The 11,738-nt window shown below is 36.0% G+C and overlaps 1 protein-coding gene and 2 non-coding genes across 5 annotated transcripts in view; all 3 read left to right on the top strand.

Annotated features, from left to right (window-relative positions):
* The window catches only part of LOC124302104 (xaa-Pro aminopeptidase 1-like), a 42,034-nt gene that overhangs the window by 28,717 nt on the left and 1,579 nt on the right, over nucleotides 1-11,738 (top strand). Inside the window, exons 1-12 of one of the 3 annotated variants that reach the window (XM_046758009.1) lie at nucleotides 373-550; nucleotides 1,459-1,694; nucleotides 3,700-3,741; nucleotides 5,642-5,821; nucleotides 7,310-7,430; nucleotides 8,152-8,530; nucleotides 8,813-8,933; nucleotides 9,366-9,729; nucleotides 9,808-10,041; nucleotides 10,849-11,006; nucleotides 11,113-11,208; nucleotides 11,323-11,533. In XM_046758009.1, the coding sequence (XP_046613965.1) occupies nucleotides 388-550; nucleotides 1,459-1,694; nucleotides 3,700-3,741; nucleotides 5,642-5,821; nucleotides 7,310-7,430; nucleotides 8,152-8,530; nucleotides 8,813-8,933; nucleotides 9,366-9,729; nucleotides 9,808-10,041; nucleotides 10,849-11,006; nucleotides 11,113-11,208; nucleotides 11,323-11,533 (2,305 nt within the window). In that variant the 5' untranslated portion in view covers nucleotides 373-387. Of the gene's footprint in view, nucleotides 1-372; nucleotides 551-1,458; nucleotides 1,695-3,699; nucleotides 3,742-5,641; nucleotides 5,822-7,309; nucleotides 7,431-8,151; nucleotides 8,531-8,812; nucleotides 8,934-9,365; nucleotides 9,730-9,807; nucleotides 10,042-10,848; nucleotides 11,007-11,112; nucleotides 11,209-11,322; nucleotides 11,550-11,738 lie in introns of those variants that run through there. The other 2 variants (XM_046758091.1, XM_046757933.1) reach the window with 2 other exon arrangements.
* Trnaa-agc (transfer RNA alanine (anticodon AGC)) lies at nucleotides 1,285-1,357 on the top strand. The gene has a single exon. It is a non-coding gene; the product is annotated as a tRNA-Ala (tRNA).
* LOC124296826 (small nucleolar RNA U3) lies at nucleotides 6,851-7,064 on the top strand. Its single transcript, XR_006906467.1, has one exon. It is a non-coding gene; the product is annotated as a small nucleolar RNA U3 (small nucleolar RNA).

Here is an 11,738-nt window from a genome sequence, read left to right as displayed (position 1 = left end):
AACTATGAATTGTAAGCACTGCGATTTCCCCCGTAATTTTTGCAATTACATTAAATTACTTGGCATTACATTATGCTCATACAATAAATTTAATTTTACCAAGGTCCCGCGGTCTTTAGGCATGATATGCATAATCATGTGTATAAGAACTCGCGTCAAATTAGTTATACCTGAAATGAATTATACGTACACCGGAAGTATTATTTTGTAACTGATCGTAAGTTCTCCTTCCGTAACTGATGAACTACCGTGACTTCGTTGTCAGGTACACATTACCGTGGCCAGTGAAAAACGAGACCAATTGTCAGTGATAATTCAATTTGGAAACCTTTCGGTTTTTTATTTTTATAATATGTATACACGCCGTATATGTATGCCTGAACAGCGATGTTGGTAGTTTACGGTGTCGATGTCACTTTAACCGGAAGTAAGGCAACTGTCGTATTAGGTGTGATACAAATTACAACGGGGAGCGGACTCTCGGCTCCACCAGTAGTGGCTTTTGATTTTCAGCAGGAGACCAGAGTTCGGAGTAGCGTGTTAAGAAACGGTGCGATCAACGTAGTTTCCTGATCGAGGAATACTCCTGGGAATACGTTCGACACTGAATTATATTGCTTTCAAATGCAATATGCTACCACTGTCATTTTGAATTTTGGCTCTAGTTAGAAGCATTAGCCACAAACGCATTAAATGGAAATGAAATATCAACTCGTTGCGACTGAGTTAAACTTGATGAGAAAATTTAAAATTCTTATATATATATATATTTTACTGGTGAGAAAATTGATTCAATTGCAAGTCACAGAAGTGCGTAGAAATTACGTTGAATCATAATTGTATAGAGAATTGTACGTAGAATTACTTGTGAACTCGCTTAAGCAGGTTGGCTGGGCAAAAGTTGATAATTTTTATTAATTCCACTTCAACATAGTCGTACATTGAGTATTTACCAAATTATTATATTATAATTCAATATGTCTTTCTTTTTCGAGGACGAAATTGGAAATTGATTGATTCGCTTGTGATTTAGCCTGCTGAAATAATTATATGTACTTGAATCCACGTCACGCATTCACCGGTTTATCTGAATCTCTACTATCACATATACACCAATCTAAAAATGTTTACTGATACATGCTAAATTTCCTCAAGAAAGACCCATCGGTCTCAATATGTTTTCCTATTACCAAAGAAGCACCAAGCGTACAAGTGAGAGACCGAAATAGATCGTGTTTAGTTCAATACGAGTTTGATTAAAACTCTATTCCCTTTATATACACCGGGGGCGTAGCTCAGATGGTAGAGCGCTCGCTTAGCATGCGAGAGGTACCGGGATCGATACCCGGCGCCTCCAACTGGAAGAGGTGAATTTTTTTGACCACTTATTTCATTTTTTCTCCAATTCCTGCGAATATTTTGCATTTTGCATTAGTCGTGAATTTTCGCAATTCGCAGGAATGGCCGCTGCAGCGCGGACGCGCAATATACGAGATGTCGCCGACGATACCCTGGACTACAAGGGATCCCCGAGATCCAACTGCCCCGCTAGTGCTCACCAGGGAAATCAGCCTGTCGACAGAGTCGACACCTCCATTAATCTTAGCCGGTTGAGGCTGGAAATGAGCCGGATCACGAGCGTCCAAGGACCTGCTCTTGACGGTTACATTGTTACTTCGGACGATGCTCATCAGGTGAATAATGCATTTTATACACTGTATGTATGTACATACGCCCAATGAGAATTCACTCTACAAATTTGTCTACAGTAATGTTTATTAACGCCTTGGGCTTCCGACTAACTTTTTTTTTTCGTCCGAAACCAAATGCGAGACCGATTATATGTATACGAATTATGTGCCAATGACTTTAAATCTCTCACGTCGGCTACATCCCCAGTTACTATCACATAATTTGTAAACCTATATAGGGAAAGGAATTCTTGAATCAAGAACATAGATTTTGTTGAAATTCACTTCACTTCAATCTAGTATACCTTATTTTTTACAATTACGATTACTTCAATTCAACAATTTCGATTTAGTTGGTTTGTCAAAATGGATTAGTTGAGCGAATTTCTTGATTCAATCATCATTTTATTTGAAGCTTATGTATTGTTACTCCAAGTCGCATGTTCGTTGACAGAAATAATTGGGTACTTCAAATAAAACAAGTACGAATCTGGCTAGAAAAAAATTTACATTCATTGAATGACATAGTTTGTTGATCTAACCAGAGCTTGTTCGGCGTAACCGATCGAATCAGTTGCACTAATTTGTTTACGAGGTAAAAGAAACACCGCAGGCTTTGAAACAAGCAAAGAATATATACATACAACGATAAGTATTCGAGGTAGATCCATTAAATATCGGATGAATTCTGCAAAATTTCCAGTCAACAGATTTACAAATGATATGATTCGAAAGAATTTGTATTGTGCGCTTGAATGACTCCAATATTCAATCAATGCAAAAGATTTTTCTAACAACAAGTTTAATTACTTGTTTGAACCATTGAATTCTTGACTCAGAAAAACATAAATCGGAACAAGCTTAATTTGCTTTAATAGAGCAATTTCATATTAAAAAAAAAAAAAACGCTCGAGGTGCGTTCAATCAAATTTTTAATGAATTCAACACACATTTTTTTTATACAAAATTCACATTATCGCAAGGAACTCACGCCGTGTTATCTTGAATAAATTGATAGCATGATCATTCAAAGACTTCCTTCAATTCTACATTAAGTTGCCACAAGTATTTCGTCCGTCAAAAGTATTTTATTTAATTAAATAAGTATCGCGTTCGCCGTATTTGACCACAACATTTAGTAGAATGAAACGATTATCACTTGACTCAAATAATCCGTACCCTTTGTGTACAAAATCGAGCTCGTATTTTGTTTCGGACCGAAAACAAGTTAACCGGAAGCCTAAGGGATTAATGAACATCACTGTGTATTTCATGTAAATTAATTATACGCATTTCATCTAAACATTTAACCGATGTTTCTTGTAAGATTCTTCAGTGCAAATTAGCCAACCTCTCCGCTTTTTTTCCGCCGTGTCTTTACAATATGCCATATCATCTTCGAATTTTGTATGATGCTCCATCAAATTTCGATATTTTTCCGTATATTTCGTACCGCCGTACTTTAAAAGTATCAGTAGGAGTTATACCGGGCCCAAATGTGGAAACAAACCACCTCGGCGCCTACAGATAAGCAACTGGACGTTACAATTTCGTTCGTGAGATGGAAAATTGTAACTCCTGATGCATATCTTTAAGCGTCAAAACGGCTTGTTTCCACGTTTAGGCCCGGTATAGATACTTTCAATTTTTGTCCGATATTTTTTGCGTAATTTTACAAATTCTTATACTTAGTTCTTGCTGTCTCTGAAAAATTCTTGTTTCTGATCAATATCTCACAATTTTCGTCTGAAATTCACACGTAGCAATAAAATCCTGTTGGTTCACTCATATAAGTAGTTATCCGAAGAATGCAAATTCCAGTTCCAACACGTCTAAGATTCGATTGATTTTAACTGATATCTATCTGTTAGTTGAACCAACTACCGGTACTGACATGAATTCCGAAGAGTACAATAATATATAAATCTGATAGGATACCACAATTTTTCTACAGCACCTAAGTTTTATGTTTCACAGATTACACTGACAAAGATGCTTCCATTTTCAGACCGTGACGTCGTTCAATCAAGGCCGTCTCGGCCCTTCGGAGGTATATTTTTGTCAAAATCCCCGTTGATTCATAATATATATATCTGTTTTACCAGTGTTCGTTTACCAGTTTTATTTTACCGATACGTGAACCCAGTTATTTTTAAAAGTGTGTTTTCGGTGATACCGCTCGTTCCAACGTAACAGCATGCCAACCCATCCTTGTAGCCATTCCTGTTTAGTATAGATTTTTGAGTTATTTATTTATTGTCGTTTGATTTGGTTCGTTTTTTATTTTATACATAGTTGACGATATTTGATTTAATGCGGATATTCTATTTGTTTTTTCAATCACAAATTCATTTCAGAATTTCCCATTATACCAGATATTTGGAATTTTTACTCCAGATAACATACAGCTATACTCTTGTTTTTTTTTTTTTTATATGTAAATTCCATTGCGTCGATCTTGCAATTTGATACCAAATAATTCAATTTCCCATTTAAAGTTACTGATTAGAAGATATAATTCTGAAATGAAATTTACTGTCTTAATTGTCCCAGTTAATAATATCATTTCTTATGATATTAATATCGAAAACAGTGTATCATTACGATGCAATATGCAAATGAATTACGTATACGATACTTCGAATGATATTTAGAAATTGGAGCTCTTTCTCAGAACAAAGTATAACCAAATAAAAAATTAGGTTTTGAAACTTGGGTTTAGGAAAATGTCAAGTCTCTAGTCTTGGATTAGCGTGTTGCTGAATGACCATGAAAATCTATAACAGTGGACGCTGCTGGTCGAGTAAGACAACATTTTGAATAACCTACTTTTTACACAGCACAACGAAAAAATATGGAATGATGTCTGAAAATACCAATCCTATTCTACAGACGGTTCAATTAGTATGAACCAGCTGGTAAAAATCTATTCTGAGATGAAACGTTTATTTCCGCAAGAATTGCATAAAAGCTATCCTCTTCGTATTTTATTCCCTAAATTTTGTACAATTTTAAAAACGTTAGAACCAAATGATTTAGACGCTAATCGCGCGTACTTTTACCAGAGAGAAATATTGTGTATGATCTGAAATCGCTAGTAACAGTCGATCAAAGTTGCTGCCGACAATTGAGAAAATTTCGTCTTATCTTTGCAGCTCTCTAGCTGAGGAAGTTCTGAAGGTTTTCTTTGTTTCGTATTCCTGAGAGTCCTACGAATCGATTTCAAGACAGACTGATTTTAGCCCAAAAAATCGTAAAAATCTAAGACTTACTGCTTTGTTTTTTTTCGACAAATTTGGGTAGATTTTTAGAAACATTAGAATCAATTTCTTCACACTCTATGTGGACATACTTTCACGGGATTGTACTCGGGACGATAAAAAATACAATTAACGCAACGAAAGCAGAAATTTCAGGGGCTAAAAAGAAGTAGGACTGTGGTTAATAGTAATTATAGATGACAATTATGACGTGATAGTTTTAAATAGCTGAATAATAGCTCGTGTAAGAAAGGTATCGACTTATCAAAGACTCTCTTGATTTTTAGAATATCGTACCTAATTATCGCTTATTCATATTCATTTTTTAATATTCTCGCAAGACTGAAACTTGTAGGTTGCAGTAATCAGCAATAATATTTACAGGATAACATGGAGTGTACAATTAACATAATTTTTCAGATTTCATTAGAACTTTCTTGTCCTAGAAGCTGGATCACGAATATTATTGCATGTTATTTTGAACAATCAAGACACGTCGTCGAACTTAAAAAATTCGCTTTTAATAGTGTAATATTTTTCTGCTACCGCATCATACATCAGAATTGTTAAAAACTTTTAACATGAATAAAAATTTACGCCTGGTGGAATAGAGTGTAGAGTGCAGGTCCATACTTTCAGCGTGAGAATTATTATCAATTCGGTAGTTAATTAGGACTTTTTACTCTGCAGAGTGAGACTGTCGCACCGCATGATGCAAGAAGGGAATACATCACGGGATTTTTCGGTAGTTTCGGAGAGGCTCTAGTCACTCAAGATAAAGCTGTTTTCTGGACTGACGGAAGGTATCACATACAGGCAGATAAGCAGCTTAGCTGCGATTGGACCCTGATGAAACTTGGCAATGAAAATGTAAGTTTAACAACTTTACAACTATATATTTCTTTTTATAATACATGTACACACGTAAAAGTCAAGGGTCCGGCTAAATTTCAGGACATGGAAAACTGTATATCGAATATTCGATATGAAAGTTATTCTTAATTTCATAACAATATTGGACGTGATATAACGTCTGAGAATTTGAGGTTCACAATATGGGGGAAAACATTATTCTTACAATATTTGTTAGGTAGGTCCCAAGTTCTCTGTGATATTTGAATCCTACAATATTGGCATTGCGATTACATAGATTCAATTGTCCAAAAATCATAAATTGCTAATTTCATTTTTATTCAAATGAATGAAATTATACTTTTCTCTACTTTAAGATGCTACAGTCAGTCCTTATCAACCGTGTGAGTTGTCACTTATTTTCACTATCATGAGAGCCTAAGCATCACTGAGACAAAAAAATCTGCATGTCCCGTAATGTTACGTCTAATACCGAGTACAAAAATTCAAAAACTTTAATTCTTACGTGACAACAACGCCAGAATATATATTTGTACAACTAATTGTAATTCAATTACAGAAATATATCTTTAGGCATTATTGTTACCTGAAAGAAAATATTTTTTTTCCTCGGTATTGCATGTCAAATTGTGCTAATTGCGATTTTCTCGAGTCAGTAACATGTAGACTTTAGTAATAGTAAAAATAAGTGATTCTTTACGCGGTCGGTAAAGCCGTACTCTAGAGTGATTGTGCAATACAAGTCTCTTAATTCACTGCGTGATGCTAACGTTTGGAACCCCTCCTAATACTCGGCAAGTTTCGATGTGAGTCGGTAAGAGATGAAACGGTAACTTGTCGACCGGAAAAATACTTGAAACTTCTTTGTTACTGTAACATGACTCATGAGGAAAGCATGACTGAGCATGACACAAACTTGACTTGAACTTTTTAGTATCGCCGCTAGATGGCTTCTAGGTTAGCAGATTCTCGCGTTAAATATAATTCCGCACAGAAATATATTTTAAATCCGGACCTCACTTAGACAAGATCATACTTCACAGGATCATTTCTGTAGTATATCTTCACAATCTCTCTACTCAACAGTGGAGTTGATGCAGCCACGATGAGGAGTAAGAACTCTTCTCTCTGAGCGTGAGAACGATCTGTTGTACGGCCAGTCCGTGCAATCGGTCATCGATGATCGTTCACCTGAAGCACTACGTGCAACAGGAATGGGAGAATGAGTATTCTGAGTGGTCTTCTACATATTTGTCAAACGTAACTAATCTTATGATTCAGAGAAGGTTGGGAATATAATATGAGCCAGGTTGAGGCTAATATAAGTGATACTTGAGCCAAATATCCATACGAACCACGGTTAGCAGAACAAATACTATCCTGATTTCCTAAACATTTTCTTTGAAAATTCATCGAGTCAACATATTGCAAAGGAAATGATTTTATGCAATGGAAAAAGTGAAGTACTAATGGAAATTTACGAAGGTCCCCACGCTGTCCCAGTGGCTGTTGCACGAGTTTCAATCCAAAGAGAATGAAACGCGAATTGGAGCGGACCCTGCTCTGATCCCAGCATTTACGTGGGAAAATTGGGAATACGACCTGTGTAAGTTGCTATTGAAAATTCATATAGAGTTATGCAGTTGAGCTGTAATGATTTTTTATAAAAAATATTCATCTCGGTTTCCGTGCTAATTCGATTGTACGTCCAATTACTTGTACCGTTCGTAATGTTCAAATAAGAAACATTACCAATGACTTTGTATTGGTTGATTGACTAAAAAACGAATACTAATTATTGTTCTGTTATTCATAGATATGGGTATGAAGTATAATCAATTAAATGGCAGCCTTGTTGTTACAATAAATAAATATTATAAAAATAAAGGTTAACAGTAATTTTATTGAATCTTGTTTACATGGGTATAAATTTAAATTAGTCTCCAAGACCATTTACAAAATTAATTTCTAATTTCATTTTTTCTCAAACAGATGTTATAAAAGTAGCCAGTAATTACAATATTTATTAATTACTATTTTCATAGCATCTAAAAAAAAAAACCTGTTCAGAAAACTGACAAAGATGCTATATTGTATTTAACGAGATTTGAGAAAATTACGTAAGGAATTGTCCAATCTTCCCTCTACGCCATATAGAGCTCCATACAAAATTTTGACCCTCCCCACTTCCTAAAAAGCTTACGTTATTTTTGAACGGCTCTTCGCCGAATTACTTGCAATTATACCATTTAAACAACATTGAAATATTCTAAATCAGTGTTATTAATGTTCCTGGCAAATCTGTACAATAAAATCTCATTCCACAGTAAACACATCGGTCAAATTAGTCGCAGTTCACAATAACCTGATAGATGCAATCTGGCAAACGGATCGACCGCCGTATAATGCCGATCCTGCTACCGTTCTGGAAGATAAATATGCGGGTCGACCGTGGCAGGAAAAGATTCGTGAAGTTAGGAGGGAAATGGAACTTGTGGGTGCAAATGCTCTGGTCCTGACCGCCCTTGACGAAATTGCCTGGCTATTCAACATTCGTGGCAATGACATCCCTTATACCCCAGTCTTACGGTCATATGCCCTCATCACCGATGGTGCTATTCATTTGTACGCTCCTGAACAAAAACTGCACAGATCTGTCCGCATACATCTGAAAACTGACGCTTGCTTTCATGCCGACTGCGTCAAGTAAGTTCTCACAAATATATGTAAGCCACCGATTTAGCGATGTATAAATAATCCGGATACAGGCCTTCGATCTATTACTTGACGGCTTTTAATGATTTTTTGTGATTCTTACGTATTTTGATCTAAATGGAAATAGAATTTTATCGATTGTAGTCTACGTGAAATTTTAAACTGGCTGAACGTTACAGTAATTATTTAGATGAAAAACAAAATCTCGACAGTAGGTACGATATGGAGACACTACGGTTTCTCAAACGTATAACTGTTTATATCTGACCTTAGAGTTCACAATTATACGTCTATCTGGTACGATCTGAGGACCATGGCACAGGCTTGGAAGAGTGTCTGGTTACCTGCCCAGTGCGGCTACGCAAGGGGTGCTTCCCAAGAGATTTTCATATCCGTGAGTATTGATATTGGTGGGAAAAGATAATTGTAAGAATAATATATAAAAGTTGGAGTTCCAAGAGGCATATTAAATTGTTGAAACTCATTTCTGCCAGAGGAAACCCAGTGAAATAGGTCAACTTACAAACCATCGGAAAAATTGAACCTATATTGAAGATAATTATATAGTACCAATAACATATCTTAGACTGTGCCTAATTATCGTTGGACATCGAATTTTTGAATGATAACATTGGGAAAAAATTGGTAGTGTTAAAATCGGGAATGAAAAATATTTCTCACACAGTCACTGCGGTTTGAATAAAACATCATAAAACAATCTCTGCAAGTACTTACAAAGAATTGAAAATCTGACTCAGTCTCAGTCCCCATAAGTGTACAATTAATCATGTGCTTATAAATATTTTTATCGATAACATCGACACAGATCCCGCAATCTATACGGCTGATAAAACCGTCACCAATAATCGCAATGCGTGCGGTAAAAAATCCTGTGGAAATACGAGGCATGGAACAAGCTCATATTAGAGATGGAATCGCAATGTGCGAAATCCTTTCCTACATCGAGGAGCAACTTGAGCTAGGCACCAAGGGCTGGGACGAGCTTCAGGTGTCTAGATTCGCTAAAGCAGTACGTATGGAACAGGAAAATGCCGTGGGTATATCCTTCCCTACGATAGCAGGCTACGGACCTCACGCCGCCTTGCCACACTATGAACCAGCCGTTGCTACCAGTTTAACACTCGGCACGGATTCTACCCTGGTAATTGATTCCGGTGGCCAATACCTCGGTAATTTTTCAAAATAATTTGATTGCTATTTCCTTGTTTTCATTTTTGAATTTGACGTAATTATTTTCTTGTCGTCAGACGGTACTACAGACGTGACAAGAACTGTCCACTACGGCCAACCGACGAAAGAACAAAAAGAGGCTTACACCCGAGTCCTGATTGGCTCGATACAATTAGCTTCACTAATCTTCCCTGCTGAGTTAAGAACAGACCAACTTGATCTTCTGGTCAGGGAACCCTTGTGGTCAGTTGGTCGCGACTACCAACACGGAACTGGCCATGGTGTCGGGCATTATTTGTCTGTTCACGAACGTAAGTGACATATGTCAAGGTCATGTAATACACCTACCGTTACCAATCAAGCAAACACACAGTTGTTCTTTCTGTATTAAATAAACAAACGAACGGAAAGGGTTCAAACTTCGACGGCTGGATAAATGACAGTCTTCGAACGTAAAATTATCATGCGAGCCTCGAAGACTCATTAATTCTGTAAGATCGTGCAACTACCAAAAATTAAAGATTCTTTTGCAATGCGATTATTGCATGATACTCCATTATTTTTGCATATGTGTGTTCGGCATTGAATTTGAAATGCGGCTATCATCACCTGAATCGCATCAGTCCTGCGTGGGCTTGCAGAATAGTCATAATAAATGCCATGGTAATTTTTTATAGATTTCGGTAATTTTCAAAACTTCGTTAGATTCTAAAACTCATAAATCATGTCATCTCAAAGAAACAATCCAGTACGTAGCATCGTTTCGGAGATGTATTCAATTTTTTGTCAAAATCGACTGGAACTTCCTCTTAAAACCCAAGCGTTTAATTGAAATACATTCGACTATAACTGTAATAAAATTTTATTTTTAACAAAGAAATAAAGAAACTTTGCGACGAGTTTTCACAACTTGTTTAATTTTTGATACTACATTTCAAAAGAAAAACAGAATAATGTTGACAAGTGCGAGAAAATTACAAAATTTGTCGATATTACAAACATTTTTCTGAATGCTGTGTCTCTACGAGCTTTTCGCAGTAAAATTTCAATTTACAGACTTTTGCAAAAAGATTTTGAGTAGTTGGAAAACTTATCTAAACCAAAAATTATTACTTCAGCTCCCATCAGTGTATCATACGATACATCAACTGATGAATGTGCCCCTGTCAATCTTCAACCAGGATATTTTCTTTCCAATGAACCTGGGTATTATAAGGAGGGTGAATTCGGTATCCGATTAGAAAATGTTTTACAGGTCGTTGAAACTAATATGACGGTAAGGAGCTTATACAGATTTAATTGTAATTCAATATGTTAAACATAGGTATACTGATATTCAGTTGCAGAGCTTAGATCGGCTTATAATATGTGTTTTTTGACAGCATCATTCTGGACGAAAGTTTCTTAAGTTCAAAGATGTCACACTGGTTCCTTACGAGCCAAAACTCATCGATCTGGAATTATTGACACCATCACATGTAAGTTTCATTACTTTCAACATTCCATGATAAGAGAGCATTTCCAAATAACACTAATGAACATTAACTTATTTGATGAAATCCTAAAGTTTCTGTTATTTTCGTGTATTACAGCGGCATTGGTTAAACGCGTATAATGAAAGAATCAGAAAAGAGGTCGGCACTGAATTGAAGAAACGTAGAAAAATAAGCAGCTACAACTGGATGATTCTTCGTACTCTACCCATTCCTGAGGTTGGATCCGGATCAAGTTTATCTGCCCTTCCTCACCACTCGTTCCTTTTTTTTGCATTAACAGTTATACACGTATTCCTGGATGGAAGAGGTAATTTACCATTTAGGTATCCACATATTTCACAGAATAAGATATGTATTATTTTTATACGACATTGTTAAATGGCGGAGACAGGCTTAAAAGCTTTTTCAAATTATCATAATTTTTTGATTGGAAACTTTATATTAATTTTAATAATTAACAATATGTTTGAACTTTGGATCCACATCAATTTTAGAGGAGTTTTAGGACCAAC

Source organism: Neodiprion virginianus, chromosome 1, assembly GCF_021901495.1.
Source record: "Neodiprion virginianus isolate iyNeoVirg1 chromosome 1, iyNeoVirg1.1, whole genome shotgun sequence".
In the NCBI taxonomy this organism is placed as follows: Eukaryota; Metazoa; Arthropoda; class Insecta; order Hymenoptera; family Diprionidae; genus Neodiprion; species Neodiprion virginianus.
The sequence above is the reverse complement of the archived record's forward strand: the minus strand, read 5'-3'. Positions and strand labels throughout refer to the sequence as shown.